This window comes from Equus przewalskii, chromosome 5, assembly GCF_037783145.1.
Source record: "Equus przewalskii isolate Varuska chromosome 5, EquPr2, whole genome shotgun sequence".
Taxonomy (NCBI): Eukaryota; Metazoa; Chordata; class Mammalia; order Perissodactyla; family Equidae; genus Equus; species Equus przewalskii.
In genome coordinates, this window is record NC_091835.1 from 75,654,488 (window position 1) to 75,676,608 (window position 22,121).

At 53.3% G+C, this 22,121-nt stretch overlaps 1 protein-coding gene and 2 long non-coding RNA genes across 4 annotated transcripts in view; 2 read left to right on the forward strand and 1 right to left on the reverse strand.

The window, feature by feature from the left end:
* LOC139083631 (uncharacterized) overlaps positions 1–3,479 on the forward strand; it is an 8,798-nt gene extending 5,319 nt beyond the window's left edge. The window contains exon 2 of the long non-coding RNA XR_011540505.1: positions 424–3,479. This is a non-coding gene — a long non-coding RNA (uncharacterized lncRNA). The remainder of the gene's footprint in view (positions 1–423) is intronic.
* LOC139083628 (uncharacterized) overlaps positions 1–7,138 on the reverse strand; it is a 10,086-nt gene extending 2,948 nt beyond the window's left edge. For both annotated transcript variants that reach the window (XR_011540501.1, XR_011540502.1), the window contains exons 1-2: positions 7,025–7,138; positions 552–643 (exon numbers count right to left, since the gene is read on the reverse strand). This is a non-coding gene — a long non-coding RNA (uncharacterized lncRNA). The remainder of the gene's footprint in view (positions 1–551; positions 644–7,024) is intronic.
* LRP1 (LDL receptor related protein 1) overlaps positions 6,526–22,121 on the forward strand; it is a 78,612-nt gene continuing 63,016 nt past the window's right edge. Inside the window, exons 1-5 of the mRNA XM_070621763.1 lie at positions 6,526–7,560; positions 15,913–16,035; positions 18,397–18,534; positions 20,662–20,781; positions 21,962–22,090. Coding sequence (XP_070477864.1) covers positions 7,494–7,560; positions 15,913–16,035; positions 18,397–18,534; positions 20,662–20,781; positions 21,962–22,090 — 577 coding nt within the window. The 5' untranslated portion in view covers positions 6,526–7,493. The remainder of the gene's footprint in view (positions 7,561–15,912; positions 16,036–18,396; positions 18,535–20,661; positions 20,782–21,961; positions 22,091–22,121) is intronic.

A 22,121-nucleotide genomic window follows, 5' to 3' on the forward strand; every position in this document is an offset into this window, starting at 1 on the left:
AGGTTAAGTAAACTGCCCAAGCCCAAAGAGCTAGGAAATGAGAGAGCTGAGGTTTAAACCCAGTTAGTCTGGCGCAAGGTCTGGATTTTGTACAGGTGTTCCCCTCTCGTGCTTTCAGGGGATGAATCTAATTGGTGTAGCCAATCATGGTCTTTCCATTCCCCTGGCCAATGAACCAGCCCTGGCCAATAGGACCTTAGGGGGCTGTTGGGTAAGATTTTGTTCTTCTTCAATGCCAAGTCCATATGTGAGGACTGGAACAGCTGCAACCATGTTGCAACTGTGAGGGGAGATACAATCAGTCACTGAGGATAGAGTAGCAGTGTGCAGAGGTAGAAAACTCTGATGAGTCACCAGCCCTGGATCTGCTCTAGAACTCCACTTTGTTCAGTCTACTTTAATTAGGTCTTCTGTTACTTGCAGCTAGATGCATCCCTAACTGAGACCTTGGTGGAGCCATACTGACTACAGGAAATGGAGAGCCCAGAGCCAGCCGACTGCCTATGCTCCTCCCACCACCCGTCTTGTGCACTGAGGAGAATAAGTGATACCTCTTTAAAGGAAGTGTCCTCAGGGAAGAGCCAGGTTTCAGACCAGCAAAGAGAGGCGAGGACGATCTGAGCCGAAGGTGGTCCAAGGCTTCCTGCAAGGGGGAGGTGGGGAGCAGTGCAAGGGTGGTCAGGAAGAGGAAGCACTGGAGAAGGGTGGATGCCCATTGAGGTCTGCCAAGGATGACAGGATGTAAGCAATGGCAGGGCCAGCTGATCTCAAGCTTCCAAATGGAGGCTTGGGGCTGTCAGAGGCTTACTGTGGCCAACAGACCTTGACCTCACAGAAGGACAAGTAGCAGCCCTAGTGGGTGGGCGAAGTCAAGCATCTCTGGATGGAGCCAGCTGTGGTCAGGAATGAGCCTCTGCAAGGAAATTCCAGCCCTCTAACTGGCACTCTAATTACGGTCTTGCCTCTCTCTCTCTTTCCCTGTGCAGCCAAACTTCTTGGGAAAGTTATTCACGTTCACTGCCTTCCTTTCCTCACCTCCTCAGTACACTGCCAGCTGGCTGCTGCCCCCACCGGTCCCATGAAACTGTTCTGGCCCATGTCACACATACCCTCCTAGGTGCCCAGAACGATGGCCTGCCCCTGTCCTTCTGTCCCTGGACCTCTCTGCACGATTCAGCACTGTTAGCTACTCTTGCCTAAGCCTTCTTCCTCTTGGTTTTTATGGTCCCTCTCTCCTGCTCTTCCACCTTTCTCTCTGGGTGCGCCTTCTCAGTCTCCTGCCTTCACAGGCTACTCTTCCTATGTAATCTCACGGCACCAAGGTGGCAGCATCCTAGAGGCAAAGCAATGGGATATGGTGGTTGAAACCACAGCCTCTGGGGCCAGGCTGCCTGGATTCAAATTCTTGCCTCACCACTTGATGGCTGTATGACATCCAATCCCTTATCAAGATGTAGGTCATTATCCTCACCCCATCCCCCAGGGGGAGCCACTGCTCTGACTTTTTTCCACCGTAGATTAGATTTGTCTGTTCTAGAATTCTTATAAATGGAGTGAAACAGGATGTGCTTTTATGTCTGGCTTCTTTTACTCGCTGTATTTGAGATTCATCTGTGTTGTTTTGTGTATCCACAGTTTGTCCATTTTTATTACTAAGTAGTAGCCCATTGTAGAGATATACCAGTTTGCTTATCCTTTTTTTTTTTTTTTTTTGGATGATAAACACCTGGGCTCTAGCCAATTTTTGGCTATCATGAAGAAAACTGCTATGAAGATTCTTGTTCAAATCTTTGTGTGAGCATGTTTTCCCTTCTCTTGAGTAAATAACTGAGAGTATAACTGCTGGGTCATAGGTTAGATATATGCTTAGTTTTATAAGAAACTGCTACATACTGTCCCCAATAGATAGAACACTTTACACTCCTGCCAACGCTGTGAGAGAGTTCCAGTTGCTCTACATTCTCACGAACATTTGGTATTGGCAGTTTTTTAAAGTTTTCATTTTGATGAGTGTGGAGAATTATCTCATTGTGGTTGTAATTTGCATTTCCTCGATGACTAAAGATATTGAGCACTTTTCATGTGTTTATTGGCCATTCACATATGTTCTTTTCTGAAGTATCTATTCAAATCTTGTGTCCATTTTTCTAAAAAATTGGGATGTCTTTTTATTACTGCTATAGGAATTTTTTTATATATATCCTGGATGACAGTCCTTTGTCATTTCAATGTTTTCCTTACCTATTTGGTTTACATATTCATTTTCTTAATGGTGTCTTTTGAGGAGCAAAAGTTTTTAATTTTGATGTTTCTTTTATCAATTTTTTTTCTTTTATGGTCATTGCTTTCTATGACTTGAGAAACTTTTGCCTACCTCCAAGTTATGAAGCTTTTCTGCATTTTCACCTAAAGGCTTTATGATTTTCCCTTTTATGGTTTAGGTCTATAATCCATCTTGAGTTATTTTTTGCATATGGTGTGAGGTAGGGGTCAAGGCTCACTTATTTCTCCCATATGGATATTCAGTTGTTCCAGCACCATTTGTTGAAATCTGTTTGCTTTCCTGTGGATTGCTTTGACACCTTTGTCAAAACCAAATGACATTTAAGTGTGAGTCTATTTCTGGCCCCCATTCTGTTATCAGTCCTTATACCAGTACCATACTATCTTGATTATTGTGGCATACAAGTCTTGAAGTCAAGTAGTATCAGTCCTCCAGCATTGGGATTTTTTTTTTCTTTTTAGCGTAAGGATTTTAAAAGCTTCCCAGGTGATTCTAATGTTCAGCCAAAATTTGAGAACAATTCTAATTTGAGCCAAAGTTTCTAGATTCAGCATTCTCTGCCGCTATTCTCTAGGCTGACATGATAAACCAGTTAGTGCACTTGATCCCACCTCCTTAGCTAGAATCCGCTTTCTCTCCAGCTCTATGGCTGATGACTTAAAGACTTCATCACTTTCTCACCTGGCTCCCCACTACTTCTAGAAAAAAATTCTGAGTTCTTAGTGTGACTAAAATCACCCCTTGGGATTAGGCTGTCTGATACTTTATCCATCAATAAGTACCTTAAACTTTAGCCATACCATATTTGCCATTCCTCAGATGTTTTAAACTTCTCACGTCTCTGTGCCTTTGCCTGTCCTCCAGCCTAAAACATACTTTCTTCCTGTCATTGCTTGTCACCTCCTTCCTCTCTTTCAGCATGTAGCCTGGCAGCACCTGCCCTGCTCTGTTTTGATCCCCTTATCTGGAGTAGGTACCTTGCCCTGGTTCTCAGACCCTCTGTGCTTGCCTTTATCATAGGCATTAAGGTTCTGTGCTGTAATTGTCAATCATCTTGTTACAACCTCACCAAACTGTTTGCTGATTAAAGGCTGAGACTGTGTTGCCAGCTCTTGTCCCTAGTGCCTAGCAACATGCCTGGCACATATGAGCTACCTCATAAATGTTTATTAAATGAGTGAAACCTTGGCTCCAATCTGACTGTGATTTGGGGCAGATTCCTTAATCTCCCTGAGCCTCTACTTCTGTATCTACAAACTGGAAATAACCCATGTCAGAAGGTGCTTGTGAGACTTAAGTGAGTCAATCCATGTAAAACTCGTTGCATGGGCTTGGTACATGGTAAGCGCTCAAAAAAGCTTGGTTCTCTTCCCACCTTCCACCAGACCCTTAAGAGCCACCCTTCTTTTCACATTTCTTTAGCTGACCACTAGGTGGTATCAGTCTCTGGCCCGACATTCAGTCCCAGAGCTGCCCCCTTAATGCCCCGTCCCAGTGCCTGTTACATTCAGACAGGAAGGGGAGATGTTTAATGATTTGCTGGGCAATCCAAATAAGGAGATATCCTCTTCCCACGCCAACTTCATTGCCCACTGTCACCATTCTAGGTATCCCCGTCATAGACTGCAGAGAATTCCTCCTTGGTTCTGCACTATTTTGGTTATAATTCCAACCCAAGGACTTGAAGATGGAAGAAGCTTCTTAAGAACAGAAGTGGGGAGAAAGAGGAGAAGCTGAGGCAGAGAGGGATTGCATAATAAGTGCTATAAGAGAAATAGGGGGAAGAAGATGCTTACCGTCATATTCTGTTCGACAGTAATTAATTATAATTGCCTCTTCTACCAGGGCTGCCACCTCTAGTTCTAACACTCCTGTCAGCCTCCCCACCAATCAATCAAGAGTTCCTAACACTGAGTGGACACAAAGAAATAAAAGACATGATCCCCACCCTTAAGGAGTTTATGGTCTGGTTGCAGACACAGAATCCACAAAATTAAGTGCTAAATTCTAGGAACCAAGGCTGTCTCGAGTGCAAGTTTGGAACAGGAGAGATGGGTAGAGAGAGAACAGCAGGAGAGCTTCTCTGAGGAGGGTGGGGAGGAGCTGGGAGAACACTATAATTAAAGGCTCAGGTAGAAATATGCATTCTCTCATCTTAAAGAGACACCCTCAGCAGTTCACATACTGGAAAGAACCCAAGGGCCCAACAATCCCAATAGATTGTAGAGTATCCAAGAAGGAGATTCCAAGCAGACAATATAAAGAGTGAGCTAGATGTTGTGTTTAAAGGATTTTTTTCTTCAATATTTATCATTTTTAAAAAACCCTCTTGGAAGGAGACCCCAGGAACTCTTCTTAGGGGTGCTTACTCTGAGGGCGGGACTGACGAATGGGAACACAGAGATAGCAAGTTGACTTGCATCTTCCTACACCCTGAGTTTTTTAACCACTAAGTTTTACCATTTTTTACAATATAAAGTTAATAAAAATACAGTCATACACCGCATAAGAACATTTTGGTCAACGACAGACCGCAACTATGACGGTGGTCCCCTCAGTTCAGTACCATACAGCCTAGGTGTGTAGGAGGCTATACCATCCAGGTCTGTGTAAGTACCTTCTATCCTGTTCACACAGCAACGAAATCACCTAACGACACATTTCTCAGAACGTGTCCCCATCACTAAGCAGCATGACTGTAAAAACACATTCACGTTCAGGAGATAGCAGGGTTGGGAGGCAGCAAGTGAGGAGTGTTGACATGCTGGCTGAGGCCAGATTTTGGAAGGCCGTGACTGGGAGAGGAGTTCACATTTGATTTGATTGTCTATAGACACCCAGGAGAGGTTTGCCAGCCAGGAAGAGGCACGGGGAAAGCAGTTTTAGGGAGATTCACCTCTGTGAGGTGGATAGTGGGGAGAGGAATGAGACCTCCCCCTCACAACCCTCTCAGGCTGCATGTGGTCACTCCAGCTAGCTCTTCCTTTCACAGCTGCCTGAGGTCTGTTTCAATCTGATTTCACTTGGAACACCGTATTGGGAAGGGGTCCTGGCAGGCATTCATTAAAATCATTTAGTGAGTCCCTATCACCTGCCTGTCAGTGTGTCCGCCCATGAAGGCTGTGTATAAAAGGATGAATAAGACCCCACCCTTGTCCAGAGAAACTCTCTGGCAGTGGAAATGGAGGAAATCTGAGCACTATTTCAAAGGAAAAAATGACAGGCCTTGAGCACAGGCTTGCAAGATTGGATATAGGAAAAGGCCCAGAAGACAAGCTGGCAACAAGTCTGAGGTCTCTGGCCTGGGAGTCTAAAATGCAGGTGGCCTTAGCGTGAGCAAAGCAAGCCCAGAGGAAGCTCTGGTTTGGGGGAAAGGTCAAGTTCTTTCTGGATTCCTCTCTTGCTCTCGCTGCCATCATTGGACAAGTCCTCCAAGCTGCTCCTCTTTCTGCCAGGGACAGACTAGAGTGAGGACTTGGGGCCCTCTCTGGACTAGAATTTTAAAAGGGAGAAGGGAGGCACAACACTCTCTCATCTCTAACATCAATTTCTGGCAGCCAAAGTCGCCTGCTGTCTCCCTGAACTCTGACTTCCAGACACCAGAAAGCCAGACACGCAGGGTACGGCCTTCAAACACCACCCAGAAGGGGGCACTGCCAGAAGCACACCCACTGGGCTCTGGGAACCGCCCGGCGCCTTGTGGACGCAAAGGAGCATTCCCTTAGGGGCTCAGCGCCGGGACAAAGGTCCCCCACTCAGCAGACACCTCCTCAGAACTGGAGGCCTGCAAGCAGAGGTCCAGAGTCCCTCATCTTATTCCAAATCCCTGTTGTTCGGAATCCAAAATCCCGATTTGGTGGGAAGCCAGTCAGAAGGTACGAAAAAACAAAACACCAAACAAAAAAATAAATGAGCCCCGACCTCTTGGGGCGAAGAGGGGTGGCCCTTCCTCAACTCCACCCGCTGGTGACTCACCTCCCTCCAAACCAGGGCCTGCCCCTCCTGCGCCCGGTGCCAGGCGAGCAGGGCGGGGCGGGTACTAAGGTGGGCTCCATCCCCAAGCCCCAGGCGGGCAGACAAGCTCCGGCGTGTCCCCGCGGGTGTCCCTGTTTACTCCGAGCCCGGGAGCGAGGTGGGGGCGGGCCCTCACGGCCCCTCCCCCACCCCGCCCCCCTCCGCCGCAGGCCCCAATCCCGGTCCCCGTCTGACAAAGTCTCCAAATCAAAGCTCAGCCTTTCCCCGTATCTTCCCCGCGGACTGGCGGCCCCTGCCCCCACGCCAGCAGGGGAGGCACAGTCAGGGTTCCCCGAGGAAATCAGGCCTCGTCCCGGACCTCTGGGTCCTGGATCCCCAGACCGGGCCTGAAATCCTAGGGCTTGACACCGAGTTTCAAAGAGAAGTCGCTCAGCTCTCTTCGCCCACCGCCCAATCCGCCCATCGCCCCTTCAGCTCCCTGGAGCGCGAAGGAGAAAGGTCAGTCAGGGAAGAGGGCGCTCCAGGCCCCAAAGCGGCTAGCAGGGCCAGAGACCCCCACTCTCGGACCGCTGGCCAGCGCTCCAAACCTTGTCTCTGCTCTGACTCCCCCTCCCCAGGGCAGCGCGCCAAATCGGCGCATGCGCAATCTCAGGATTGCCGCGTAGCTCTTTCTGCCCCCCCCCAACCTTTTTTTCTTTCCCCGCCCCTTCTCTCCCTCCCTCCAGCCGTCCCCTCCCTCTCCCCCCTCAGCCCGCCCCGCGGCACCTCAGTCCGGGGAACAGTGGTGCGAGCTCCAGGCCCTTGCACTGAGGAGGCGGAAACGAGGGGAGCCCCTAGAGCTCCATCAGGCCCCTTCCAAAGGCTCCCCCACCCGGTCCACGCCCCCCACCCCCCACCCCGCCTCCTCCCAATTGTGCATTTTTGCAGCCGGAGGCGGCTCGGAGATGGGGCTGTGAGCTTCGCCCGGGGAGGGGGAGAGAGGAGCGAAGAGAAAAGCAGGGGGTGAAGGTTTTGGATTTGGGGGCAGAGGGCGCACCCCCGTCAGCAGGCCCTCTCCGAGGGGCTGCTAACTCTACCTCTTCACCCACACCCCTGGTGTGCTTTGCCGAAGGATAGGATAAGAATAGAGAAGGAGGAGGGGCAAAGGAGGGAAAGGGGGGACCCCCCAATTGGGGGGGGGCGAGAAGTAGCAGGACCAGAGGGGAGGGGGCTGCTGTTTGCATCAGTCCACACCATGCTGACCCCGCCGCCGCTGCTGCTGCTGCCCCTGCTCTCAGCTCTGGTCGCGGCCGCTATTGACGGTAAGTGAGATTCCGCGGCCCCCTTGGACCCCTGGGGACACCCACTCCCCAGCCCCCGCTCCTGCGTTCGGATGGGGAAGGGAGACGCGGGAGGGGGTGCCTTTTGTTATCCCTGTCCAGCTGACACAGCAGCGGCCCGACTTGGGGTGGGGATGGGGGTACGATTTGAAGGATGGGGGCACTGGGCAAATGATGCTTCCGGGACCCCCCAGCCCAAACAAAGACCAGAGGCCTGGGAAGGGAGAAGAGGGCTCCCCCGTTTTCTGATCCCGGGATTGAGAGGCCTTCTTTTCCTATTTCTGGTTGGGGAGGGCCTCTGCCTCCCCTACATCCTCCACCCCCCCCCCCACCCCGATCTGAATTGTGAAGGAATCCGGATTTGCAATGTACGACTGCAAAAGGGGACGGGGGGCCTTTTGCAGTGGCCTCTGAATCTGGAAGGGAGAGCTGGGTCAGGGGTGCCCCGCTGGGCAGAGGGCAGCCAGGCCCCGGGAAGGCTGTGGGTGGGGAGAGGCAGGGCCACCGGGAGGGCCCCCTGCTTGGGTGTGGAATCTGGGCTGGCAGACCAGGCTTGGAGGCCTGGGTCCAGGATCCAGCCGGCTGCCAGTCTGGGTTCCGAAGTGGGCACTTCCCCCTCCAGGGCCTCTGTCAGCAGCCTGAATGGAGCTGTGTTGGGGGGCGGAGGGTAGGGGGGGCAGGCGATGCTATGTGACTTTGAATTTTCCTTCTTAATTCCTGGGAGCTTTGAGATGAAAAACGTCAGATGTCATCATTGGGGAAGGGGACTGGAGAATGGCCTGGAATGCAGAGGTGGGAGGGTGAAGGAAGGCTGCTTTCTCCGTGACTCCTGGCTTGATCACAGTTTGGACTGGAAGGAGAGTTGGAGGTTGGATGGGGGTTATGGCCATGCCCCCACCCCCAAGTTCCCTGCTCCTTTGGTAGATTTGTTTATTTCCACATCCTCCCCCCCCCCCCCCCCCCCCGCCTTTGTATCCTGCAGTTAGGCTGGGGTAGACCTGTGTCCTTTTGGGAAAATGAGGTACCCCTTCTCCCCTTTTTATGTTAGCTATTTTTTTGCCTGTTTGTGAGTCATTAGTTCAAGTCTTACCCAAGCTTTGAGCTGGGGTGATGGGGTTGGGCTGGGCTGGGCCCCTGATTTGAGAAAGGGTGGGATCTCATCCCTTCCCGTCATTTTAGTCCTCTCATCCGGGGAAAAAAACTAGGCCCAGTCCCATCATGCACCCCTCCTCCATCTTCTAAATTTTGCCAGGTCGGGATTGGGAAAGTTTTTCTCTGAAACCAGATTCTCTTTCCCTCTTCTCCCCGCCCCCCAACTTGCTTCAGTTTTGGGGAGGGAGGCTAGGGGGTCAGGAAGTAGCTGTGCCCAGAGAGACAGTATATTCAGTGGCCCTCACATATGCCATATTGGGGACTGTCTGCGCCCTCCACACTGCCTCAATTATCTGCCCAAGAGGAGGAAAGGGGCTCTGCGCTGAACGCCCTCAGAGCAGCCCCCACAGCCAGTCCCTGCCCATCACTTCCTCAGTATGCGTGTTCTTTCTCTTGTTCTCTGCCCTGTGAGGTGGGAGGGGAAACTGAGACAGAGAGATTTGGGTGCAGCAGCTTCTGGGAGGGATAGAAAAAAAATTCTAGAGAAAAAGAGAGAGATCCATCAGGAGCCCCATGATGAAGGGTGGATAAAGTTAGGCAGAAGCAAGGCGGCAGGAGGTGGCGGGGGGGGGGGGGTGCCCTCTGTGCAGAGCAAAAATAGTCCTCCCCAGTCATAAATGGCCTGAATGGCCGGGAGCTTCACCTCCAGGGTTCTAAAGCAGTTCTGTTTGCCACACCAAGTTGGTTAGTGGTTAGTGGAAGAGGGAGCCTGAACATGTTCTCCTTAGCTGTCTCCCTACCCTTTCTTAAAATTTCCACCCAGTTGACAGCTGTGATCCAGCTCAAACCAAACTCTCTCCAAAGCCCCAAGGAGAGGACCCCTCCCCAAACCCTACTGTTCTTCCGCTGGGGATGGGAATATGAATCATCGGTTCCACCCCACTCTGGGGGGTGGGAAGGGGGGTATGGCACAGACCTGTAGGTCCAATGCTTTCCAGGGCAGCCTAGGAGATCCCTACCCCTGCCTTTATGCCTCAGGCCCTCAGACACCGAACTTTCTCCTTTGCTTTCCAGAGAAGGAGACCTCCTGGCCTCAGCTCACCTGACTTAGTGTCTAACCTTCCTCCTGCTGGTGCTGCAGGCCTTGATGCTTTCCCTTCTGGGGAGCAGCCCAGGGGGCCTTCCCCACCTCTTCTGCCTTCTCTGCTGTGCCTGAACCCACCCCCAGGGGCCCCTTCTTTTTCGGGAGCAATGTCACTCTCCGCTAGTAGACAGAATCGAGTGTACTTGCTGAGGGGCAGGGGATGGAAAACAGATGGGGTGGGAAATGGGAAGAGGGGTTATTGAGGCCTCTGCAGAGATTCGGAACCTTTTGTAGAGAAGGAGCCTGACTGCGCTCCCCTCCTCCCCCTACACACACCCCGCATGAGCCGCTGTGTTACCAGGTATCACTCAAGCTGCCCAGTTGAAGGGAGTTATGAGGCTGAGGTGTTGGCCTCCTGGCGCTCTGAGAGAAGGCTCCAAACTCCTTTCTCGCTGGTCAGGCTCAGATCCTTGAACATCTGCCCCACCCTTGTCTTTCAAAGTAGAGAGGTGTAGAACATTGATTTGGGGTTGGAGGGATAGTTTGATGTTTGAGGCTGTTTCACAAGACTTCTTTTTCTTCCAGTCGTGCTCCCCTTCCTCCATTTTCTTCATATGATTTTGCCCCCAACCAGTCCCCCATCACTGGGCCTCCTAAGCATGTCAGCTGGGGCCCTGGCCAGAGCCAGATCCTGTCCAAATCCCCCCAACTCAGCAAAACTCCTTCCTGACCTTTGGGAAGCCCTTCCTTACTCAGGTCTAACTTTCTTTCCTCCTGCGGCAGTCTCAGCCTCTGCACATCAGAACCCCAAGCGTAGGGCTTATTCCCCCTCAGTAGTCTCTTCTCAGGGTCCCCCGAACTCTGTGGTCTCCCCAGCATTCAAGTCCTCCAGCTCTGGATGGGGCTCATCACCCTTGGGGAATCTGGGTGCAGTTGAGCGGGACCACGTGGGGGTCCCTGACCTAGTGCAGCTGGGTGCTGGGGGTGAGCATTTGGAGAACCTAGTCCCTGTGTTCAGTCCCAGATTTCAGCCCAGTGAGCAGGATCCTGCATTGTTTGGAGAAGGAAGCAGTTGGCTTTGGAGTGCTTCCGGTGCAGTGGCCCCAGGCACCAGTGTAAAACCTCCCTGGGAAAGGGGGGGTGCATTTGTCCCTCGTGCTTCCTCAGGGGAGATGAGGGTCTGTCGGAGGCTTGGCCTCCAGGACTGAAGCTCTCTGGGCTTCCTTCCTCTCACCTTCCGGGTTCTGTGGGAGGCAGTAGCCCCTGTGCTGGGTCTCTCCAGCTCAGACACTGCTAGGGCTGGGATTCTGTCTCCCCAAGTCAGGATATATGCTGCCCCCACCCTACTCTGAGTCTCCGGGGGTGGGGGGGTGTCATTCTGCGGGTGCAATCAAAGACAACTGTGTCATTATCTTCACAACCTCTGGGTTGAGACCCTTTCCTGCCTTTTTTGCCTGTCTGTCTGTCTGTCATTGGTATGTGCAAGCTTGGCCTCCCCGAACCTCTGTCTCTCATCCTCTTGGTTCAGCTCTCCCATTGCTCATCCTTCGTGGATTCTCTGGCCTGTCTCTCTCGGTCTCTGTCTCTTGCTTTGTCTCTGCCTGTCTGTGTCGATCTCCATCCAGGCCTCTTGGTATCCTGAAAGTTCCCAGCGAGCAGGAGTCTCTCCTGGGCTGTCCCCTGCTCCTCAGCTCCTGCCTCGCTATTTGGGGGTTATTCTTCCCCTGCAGGGCCAGACTCAGAATAGTCAGTTTGCCATTCCCCCTCCACTTTCCTCCAAGTTCTTCTTCCCCCTCCACTAATTTTGGGAATGATTTTGGAAAGAATGTTTCTGGAAGAAGGGAACTTGATACCCCTTGTGGGCTAAGTACAAGGGGGACGGGAGATATTCCCGAAGGAAAGAGGGAGGTTAGACTTCTGGCAGAACTTCCTCATGACCAGGAGCCCGAGAACTGGAGAAAGCTGTGGGGGATGGGTCAGGAGCTTAGAGCTTTTACCTCTACTGAGCACTGTGCATGTGCCTGTGCGTGTGTGTATGTGTTGGGGGTAGGGGGAGGGCTTGTGAAGGCCTGGTGAGAGATAGGATGACCTCCGGAGGCATTTGAGGGGTCTGGATTTTACTTGTGGGGAAAGGAAAAATGGTGGGGAGGTCACTGGTCAGGCTAATGTCCTGCTGAGTCAATATTGACTCAGGATGGAGGGGGAGACCCTCCCCTCCCCCGGCAGTCCAAGCCATCCTGTCTGTCCGTCTGTCCAGGCCGCAAAGCAGAGGCCCAGACTCAGGAATGACAAAAATGTGTCTGAGCCTTGCTGAGCTGCGGGGAAGCAGCCACCGGGTAACACCCAAAATACATAAAATTCAGTGAAAAGCTCTCCATTTGGGTCTGGGAGGCCCCTGCCGCCCCACCCCATCTGTTTGAAAGTTCAGATTCCTGCAGACTCTGTCCCCCACTCCCTGACCACCCCCTGGCTCCTCTGTTCCCTTAGATATATCATGTGGTTCCCTTTAGAAAACATCCCCCCCCCACACGCACAGCCTATCTCTCCCTCTGCTGTGGCCGCTCCGGGAAAGGGCCTCAAGGGTCTCTTTCATGCTTTTCCTGCCTCAAGTCTCCAGTGCTTTAGGAAACACCATCTGAGGTCTCACCTCTCTTCCTCTCCCTCACTGCTCCCAAGGGATCAACAGATGCGTCCCCTCCTCTGGAGAAGATTCCTCAGGGCCTGTACTTTCCTGTCCCCCTCTCTTCTCTGGCCAGGCACTCTCGCCCTTCTTCCGCACCCCACCCCAAGGTCCCAGAATGGGACAGAGGACGACAGCCAAGGCTCAAACGGGGCACTGGGGTCCGTGTTGTGTCTGGATGCATACCCAACCCTACACCTCCTGTCCTGGCTCCAGCTTGGTGGCCCTGGGGGCCATGGCTGGGCCGAGTGCCTGGGTTTGAGAGGGGGCAGGGGTGTTGGCCAGAGTTAGCATGGCGGTCACATTCATCTCCGGGCAAAGCTGAGAACAGACGGCCCCTGTGTCCTGGCGTTCTCTCTGCAACCTCACTCAGTCCTCTCTTCCTTCTTTTTCCTCCTCTCTCTTCCCTCTTCTGTCTCTTTCTTGTCCCACTCTGTCTTCTCCAGCCTCTCCCCTCCTCTCTGAGGAGCCCTGAAGACCACTACCACCCCTACAGTCCCTCCACACTGCAGTGCAAGAGGACCAAAATAGTCTCCTTTCCTTTCTTCATCCTTCCTCATCCAGCCCCAGCATCATGGCCAATGAGGAAACCATCTGTTCAGTTACTAATTGCTCTGTGCCTCAGTTTCCTCATGTGTATGATGGGAATTGCAACGGTACCCATCCCACAGGGTTGTGAGGATCTAAATGCATAAATATGTACAAAGGGTTTCAGACCCTTCGCTGACACATAGTGACCATGTTGAAAAGCGTTAGCTTATAGCATTAGGAAGCCCCAGTTCTCATGAGGGGCGGGAGGCAGGGGAGGCCGGTAGTTGCTCCCGAACTTAGGGCCATGTTTTTCCCTCATCTAAGCTGCAGGCCACAAAGGTGGGTTTTCTGAGTGCTGGCATCAGATGCAGAGGCTCAGCTGAGGGCAGTGGGGTTGGCTGGTGGCTCTAAGCAGATTACAAATTTCCTACCCCACCCCCACTGCAGCTCCCTCCCACCTCAGAGTGAGGCTTCCCTTAGCTGTGTAGACTGCCCCAAAGTAGGTTATTTGTTTCTTTCCTCCTCTTTCCCCTGAAGGAAATCAAAGACAGGCCTCAACCTTCAAACGCAAGATTCCTGGGGCTTTCTCCACCATGTCTGACAGGAAGGAAGTTCTTTCACATATCTCTCCACAATCCTTGTACTGCCCTGGCCCTTGGGAGATGTGCACCCCCAGTCCCTCCACCCCGGGCCTGAAGAGATGCTACTGTGGGATGGGGCCCAGAACCTCCTCTTCCTTTCACTTTCCCCATCCCCCACTCCCCTCCCTCCACAAGAGCACATCTGGTTTGTGAATCTCTCTCATTCCAGCTTTCGGAGTTTGCCAGCTGCTGTTTCCTCTGTCGAGTTCAGGCCAAAAATGGGGGTGGGGGACAGCGGGGGGACAAAGTGAGGGCCAAAGGAGGGGGGATCGTGGCTGGGGCGCGGCATGGAGGGGAGTGACCAACCAGTGACCTCAGGCCCGGGCTGTGAGTTCTGCCCTGGGGAGGAGTGAGGGTGTGGACTAGGTCCAGGTTGGGGGTGGGGTGGCATGGGGGCCATTTCTGGGCTCTAAAAAGCCCATCTGCCTCTGAGTCCCGTTCCAGCCCCCTCTACCACCAGCCCCCCCCCCCCCCCAGCCAGTCTCGGCTGGCCAGGGGAAGAGGCTGGCCAGGGGAAGAGGACCGTTCTCCGGCATGCTAACTAGGCTGGCGGGCTGTTTCCCCGGGAAGACCTCACAGCTGGCCCACTGGGGCAATGAACTCAGCATTATCCACCTCCTCAAGGGGCCTTTATTCACTGCTCAGGGTGGGGGGTAGGAGAGGGGGACTCCGGGGGGGCCTGGCCAGGCTATCCTTGATGTGTTTCCTGAACTCGGCTCTCATTCTGGCCAGGGGCCTGAGTGCAGTCCCCTCTGCCAGAGATGGGGGTTAGGGAGGGAGGACATCTCGGCGTGGCCCCCCTCAGACTCCGTCCCTCCCTGCTCAGAGCCCTGACACACTTTACTTACCCTCCCTCCCATCCCTGAGCTCGCTCTGCTCTGCATTCCAGCTAGTTATGTACAGCTGTCTTCCCAGGGGACTGTTGCTCCTTAGGGGGCATCTCGCTCCCCCTAGGGCAGGGCCCGGCACAGAGCTGGTCTTCAGTGCCTGCCAGCTGAATGGAAATGGAACTGACACAGGCCGAGGAAAAGGCGAGGAAGGCCTGGGAGACTGAGTGTGGGTGAAGGAGAATGGGGACTTTTCTTCCCATGGAGGACCTGGTGGTGGGGTGCAAGGAACAGCTCCAGACTGTCCCGTGCTGGGAACGGGAGACTGGTGCGGCCTGCACGGGGTAAAAGCTGAGAGTCAGCTCCTTTGGTCTGAGTCCTGGTTTAGTCACTCGCCTGCTGTGCGACCCCACCCTCGCTGAGGCTCGGTTTCCTCATCTGTGAGAGGACAGTGTTAGTTGTACCTACTTTGTCATATTGTGGGGAGGATTAAATAAGCCGATACATGGAAAGAATTGGTTTACCACAGTTCCGGGCACATACTGAGCCCACGATGAGTTAGTGTTACAATTCTTAATTCCTCCTCCAAGAATGAGGAAAGAGAATGAGGTAGGAGCAGAGGGAGGCGGGTGGGTGAGGGGATAGGGCCAAGAGGTCCTGGATTTAGTAACTTCACGAGTTGGCTGGGCTGAAACCAGCTCCTACCGGTCACGCCAGCCATCCCCCTGCCTTGGCTCTCCTGCTCTGTCATCCTAAGCCATCTTAGGTGCCTCTTACCTCTGAGAGCATCTGCTGGAAGTCCTCCCTGAGGTCTAACCAGCAAGGGAGGCTGTCTCTTTAGAGAATGGAGGTGGAGGCAGGCTCTCCACCCTGCCCTACCCTGCCCTGCCCAGCCTTGCCCTCCTGTACCATCTCCAAGCCACCACCGTGCCCAAGGCACACCCCTCCCCATACTTCTCATCCAGGGTCCTGGTGGTTAGGAGTTGGAGATGGGTGAGATGATGAGTTCCAAGGACCAGGAGTATCCCAGAAGGAAGAGCAGAAGAGAAGTTAGAAAAGACCAGCTCTGGGCTTCTAGTGGGAGGGAGAGGAAGATAAAGAGAAAACATGTCAAAGGCCTAACTGCCCCATCCTTCACCGTCACTCTCAGTCCGCAGTGCCGGGGGATGCTGCTGTCAGACCAGAGTAATGGAGAACAGCAAGGGCTTTGACCCTAAGGGCTGGAGGAGGGGCACACTGGACAGGCAGCCTTGGGGGCTTTTGGGGGGACAGTAAAATCTGCCCCCTGCATCTTTCCCCTCATCCATCACAGGTACACAGTGTTCCAGGAGCGCCCCACAGCCACCTGCAACCTTAGGCACTGGGCTGTGGCTTGGAGTGGACTGCTGCTGGGGAGGAGGAGGAGCCTTGGGGGCCTTAGGGCCTTAGAGTTGGCCTCTATCTGCCATTTACACCCCTGTTTTCTTTCCTTGCCCCTAGCCCCTAAGACTTGCAGCCCCAAGCAGTTTGCCTGCAGAGACCAGATCACCTGTATCTCGAAGGGCTGGCGGTGTGATGGTGAGAGGGACTGCCCGGACGGGTCTGATGAGGCCCCTGAGATCTGTAAGTATCTTTTCTGGATCCCTCCCCTCAAACCCCTGAATTGTCCCTTTTCCTCTTGGCCCGGGCAGTTTGGGATGAGGACAGCTGATCTCTGGCCTTGTGTGGACCTTGCTCTGGGGTTGTTTGGCCGTGACACAGCTAAAACTGTCCTCTCCCCCTCTTCAAAGTACCCGGCATGGTGCCTGGTGTGCTCAGAAATGGCGCATTGGATTGCTCCCTCAGCTGCACACCCCCAAGCCTGCCAGAGACTGTGTTCTCTGGGCTGACAGCTTCGGTGGAAGAAAAGCTTTGCTGGAGAGCCTGGACCCCCTTCCCTTTCAGCTCATCTCTCTTCTTCCCGCCTCTGAGCCTCCTGACCCTTGATAAGTGCTCCCAGGTCTTTCCAGGTCCCCTTCCTGTCCTCGGGCTCCCAGGCCAAAGGCCGCCCGCTCTTGCTCAGTCTGTACCAGAAGCCCCACCCCTGTGCGTTTCCCGCCACCCCCGCCTTCCCCTGCCCCCAGTAAGTGGTGTAATCAGAGGCAGCTGTTTAAACTGGGAGAAAGGTCCCCACCCAGCCTTTACCCTGCCAGTGGGGGGTGGAGGACTTGCTGGCAGGACCCCAGAGTCCTGGGCAGCTGGCAGAGTGGTAGGGTCTCCATCTTCAGCTTCTCTCCTGCCCAGCTAATCTGGATCAGGGTCTAGGCAGCCCTGTGCTCCCAGATCTGTCTCTCCTGTCTCTCCTGGGTTTATCCTGCTGCAGCCCCATCCCCTGTCCTCACTCATAACTGTCAGGGGTAATTTTAGGGGCAGAAAGGGAGCCACCAGTTCTCTCGGCCTCACCCCCATAACCTGCTCCGGAGGGGCAGGGGCCGTGGCTATTCTGTAAGAGTCTCTATGGTGAGCGTGGTTCAGCCTGGACTCTTCTTGTTTGATGCCACCTTTCCGGCCCACATTTCTGACTTAGGGTAAAGAAAGCCAGGCAGAGGGGCTGGATCTGGCTCTTTTTGTCCATTTTTCCTTTAGTTTGATGCAAACCCCACATTATACACGTCCCCACACTGTCCCCACTCATACCCACTCCTGGTTCCATCACACTCACTGACTGCCCCTCCTGGGCACTGACTCATCCCCCCACCCGGCATACACAGACAAAGGCAGACGCTGACACAGACGCATTCTCACAGCAGCACAGAGTCACACTCTCAAATGGGGATGCAGAAACACAACCTGCGCTCAGACCAGTGCCCCTGGACACTCACAAGCCAACCCAGACTCACTCCCAGAAGGACAGGGAAATGCACATCCTGAGAGCAGAAGCGCCAGCACACATGGAGATTCACAGAGGCCCCTCCCTCCACACCACTCCACCCTCCACAGCTCGCTCACCTGTGCACGCAGACTCCTACCCAGGCGCACGTGGATAGGTGCACTCACACAGTTGCTGTCACTCACACACTGTCCAGACTTGGGAGCCAGGGGCAGTGGTCCTAGCCCACCTGGCCTCCTTAGGATTCCCTGAGGAGCTCTACCCTGCTGCCCCCCAGCCCATCTTCTTGGACAACAAAGGAAGTACCAGAGATATCACCAGTGGGCCACAACCTTTGACCCTTCCCAAATCCTTCCCCCAGCGGGTTGCTCTGGGGTTGGGGGTCTAGAATAGCGAAATGTAATGCAAACCACACATGCAATCTCGAAATTTTCTAGGAGCCACGTTAAAAAAGGAGAAAATAATCATGTGAAATTAATTTTAATTTTGTTTTACCCAATGTATCCAAAATATTATTCCTGTATATTATTCATATAGAATTATTAATGAGATCTTTTGCATTCTTTTGTGTGTGTGATAGTAAGTCTTCAAAAGCCGGTATGTATTTTATACTTACAGTTTGAACTAGTCACATTTCCAGTGCTCGATAGCCACATATGACTGGCTCTATATTGGGCAGTGCCATTCTAGAAGACGTGGTCTCACTCTCACGCCCAGGCTCAGTGACCCAGGGAGCCATGGGAAGGAGGTGTTCTTTATCATTTGAGCTTCTCTGCCATGGACTCTGCTTTCCTCAGCTCATTAAAACCTTTCACTTCTAGCCTGAGCTGTCTCCTGAGTGTAGAATGTTGAGGTGTTGGCGTACATAGGGGTGGGGCATTTGGGGAGCGGACTCTTTGCTGAAGGCCCAGTTCTTCCCTCCACCTGGCTGCTCCCAGGTGTGTGGCTACTGTTGGGAATGGCACGGAAGAGTCTATAAACAGCCCCTGAGGCCTTCTGAGATCTAAAAAATGGAGGTGTCTGATACCCCAGTCTCAGTCCCTTCCCCCAGTGATATGTGGCCAGATGGCCACTATAGCCAGCTTGGTCACGCTAGCCTTTCCATCTGCCCCCAGGTCCACAGAGTAAAGCTCAGCGATGTCAGCCGAACGAGCACAATTGCCTGGGCACCGAGTTGTGTGTTCACATGTCCCGCCTCTGCAATGGGGTCCAGGACTGCGTAGATGGTTCGGACGAGGGCCCCCACTGCCGAGGTAAGGGCTCTTCCACCTCCCCTGTCCCAGGTGGATGCGGTGAGTTCTCAGCCGGGCACCTGATGGGTTTGGAGGCCCGCTGTCCGAGGACTGTCCTCACACCTTCAGTGGGGGTGAGGCCTTGTCTTGTTTCCCTGCACAGAATTGCCACCAGACAGCAGCCCAAATGGGTGGGCTCTTTGGGCGTAGGGCTTGGTCAGCAGCCCTGTGGGCCTCGGTATGGGCCTTGCCTGGCTGCTTCTCTCTGGCTGTGTGTGCCTGGACAAGTCACTACCCCTCTCCAGACTCCAGTTTCCCACCTATAAAATGAGAGCTTTACACTAGATCCGTATTTTCATAATTTTCTTTTATAGATAGGGGGGTCCTTTCTTCAAATGGTTTCTTACATGAAACCTGAGTGTGAACAGAGAAGAGCAGATGCTGATGGAAGCTGGGGCTGGGGTCTGGAGTTTTGTTCACCTGCCTCCCCGCCAGTGCCTCTGAGACATCCCCCAGGAACGGCAGATCTCTGAGGCATCCCAAAGCTGCTTGATGGGAAAGTCACCCAGGCTGGGAGGGAACCTTAGGATGAAAAGTCAGACTTCCCTCCCACCTGCGGCTCGGGTTCCCAGCCCCACTGTTCTTCCCCTTAAGGTCCCCGCGGGCCAGGGAGAGTCGGGGTCACATGTGAGCAATGGGGGAGGATTCCCATGGGGGGAGGCGGAGCCCTGGCCTGCGAGTCAGGGAAGAGTGACTTCTCCCTTCTGCTGTCCTCAAGGTCTCCCAGGCTTTGTGAGGCCCCAGCAAGCCCGGGGGTGGGGGGCCATCTTCCCAGGGTGGGGACCGTGTCCTGTGCCTGTATGCATGTCAGAAAACATCTGCCTGTGGGAGGAGACATGTGGATCCTGTTCACCGAGGGCAGAGAGTGTGGAGCAAGGGAGTTCGTGGAAGATTTTCATCCTTTTCTTTGGTTGATTTTGCATGTTTTTGTCTGAAGCTCCTGGGATGCGATGCAGAGTGTGGGCCGAGGGGCTGACTTCAGTTACTGCGCACACCCCCTCTTACCGATGGGGCGTGTTCAAGTTCCCTTCCTTTTGAATACCTTTTCAATATCAAAAACAACAAGAACCTCAAAAGCCTCAAAAGTTGGAACTCCCTTCTCTGATATTACAGAAGTTGGACCTCCTCCTCCCCTCTGCCCCATATCCAGAAGAGAAAGTCTGTTCTAGATTTTCCAGAACAAACACTGTTTCCCTCCTTTGTTGGGGAAGCCTGGACAGGCAGCACATTTGGGCTCACAGGTGGAGGTGGAGGGGAGAAGGAATAAGTGGGGCCTTGCCCCCCACCCCAGCTCCTCCTAGCAGGCTTAGTACCTCTGAACCTCTTAGCATCTTGGGCAGCTTGAGCTCCTAGGTGGGGGGAGCAGGGGTGTGAGGCAGCTGGACAAAAGGGTCTTTGTGGCCAGGCCGCCTGGCCCCACGCAAGGCCATTAATTGGGTCGCTGGTCTGGGGGGGCAGCTGCTCTCCCACCTCTCCCTGCTCCTGTCTCATTCCTGTCTGTCTCCCCTGTGGAAGTGGGTCAGTGGCAGGAGAAAGATTAGAGAAGGATCGCGAGGGATCCAGTTTTGCTGCTCCTCCCATCCGCCACCAGGACCTTGGGCCTTCTCGCTGAGGCCTCCAGGCCTGAAGGGATGGGTTGGAGGGGTGCTTCCGACCAGAGCTGGGGTCCCATGGGGAAAGCCTTGATTCCATGCCCACTCTTCACCCTCGGCCCTGAAGCCAGCACTGTAGTCCCTGGGCAGTGCAGACAAGAGGCATATGGAGGGGTGAGACTCACTGTCCCGGCTCCCTGTTGACCCCAACAAACTACCAGAACCCTTCTCCAAGGGGACTGAGGGAGTCCAGAGCAGCCAGAGCAGGGACATGTGGGTTCTAAGCCGTAATTGGCCGTGTAACCTTGGGCCTGTCTCACACCCTCTCCACGTCTCAGTTCCTCACTTGCAAAATACAGTGGATGCTTCCTAAGCCCATCCACACCGTAGACTTGGAGGTGGTTTCTGAGGGGTTGGTGGGAGTCGGGGGAAGGTTGCAGTCTGGGTGTGGCTGCTGGGTCTGTGGGCCTGAGTGTGTGTCGCCTGCCCCATACAGAGCTCCGAGGCCACTGTTCTCACCTGGGCTGCCAGCACCACTGTGTCCCCACACTCAACGGACCCACCTGCTACTGCAACAACACCTTCCAGCTGCAGGCGGATGGCAAGACCTGTAAAGGTATGTGGGTGCAGGCACTGTGTGCTGGAGCAGGCCGGGGGGCAGGCCAGCAGGCCTGGCTGAGCTGGGAAAACAAGATGGAAGGTGCCAGAGAGGAGGTGTGGCCGCATGCCCGACAGCTCCAGGGCGCGACTGGAGCCCTAAGCACTTGCTTCCACCAGACTTTTAAAAATTCATCTTAAAATTATATAGGTCAAATGTGAGTTTTCTTGTAAAAAAATTAAAGCACTGCAGATAAAACCAAAGTCCCCTTTGTCAAATCCCCTTCAGTTCTGGTCCCTTTCCCATCTCTCTGGAGGTCAACTCTGTTATCAGTTTGCTGTCTTCTTTCCAGGCATTTCTCTGTACATTTGTACACATGAACCCACGGAAGATCGAAGTGAAAGTACTGTTGATGGGCGTGTGCTCTTTTTCACATAAATATCATACTGGTCATATCTTTTTTCAATTTGTTCACTCAGTATGTTGTGGAGATTTTTCCGTGTTAATATGTAGAGATCTACCTCGTTCTTTCAAAAACCGCTGTGCTGTATGACTGTTACCACAGTTTACTTGGCCATCTCCCTATTGATGAGTAAGATATTCCCAGTTTCTCTCTGTCACAAACAATGCAACTTTTCTGTTTTAAATTTACCTCCCTCAAGTCTTTGCACAAATGCCACCTTCTCAGGGAGGCCATCCCTGGCCTCTTTAAAGTCACACCCCATCGCCTGCGTTCTCTGTCCCCTTTCTTTGCTTGATTTTTTTTCCATAACACCAGTCACTTTCCATTGCACCAGCACCTCTAAGATATAATTTACCTTTTTGTTTTATTTATTATTTTAATAACAATATTGCATTATCAGAATGTTAGTTTCATGAGGGCAGCAATTTGAATCTGTTTTACTCACAGACGGATCCCCAGAGCTTAGGACAGTCCCTGGCACATAGTAGATATTCAAGAAATCTTTTCTGAACGAACGGATGGTGTGCACGGGTGTGGATATTCCTCTAGGGTAGATTCCACATCTGGACTTGCTGGGTGATACAGTTTGCACATTTCCTGTTGTAATGGATTCTGCCAAATTGTCCTCCAAACTAGCTGTAGGTGTGGACACACCCACTGGTGGTATCTGAGGGCACCCACTTCCCTGCCCTTGTCACGCTGGAAGTGACCATGCTCTTGCCCTTTTCCCGGCAGACTTTGACGAGTGCTCGGTGTACGGCACCTGCAGCCAGCTGTGCACCAACACCGACGGCTCCTTCACGTGTGGCTGTGTGGAAGGGTACCTGCTGCAGCCAGACAACCGCTCCTGCAAGGCCAAGAACGGTAGGTGGGGCTGCCTGGGGCCTCAGTGCTA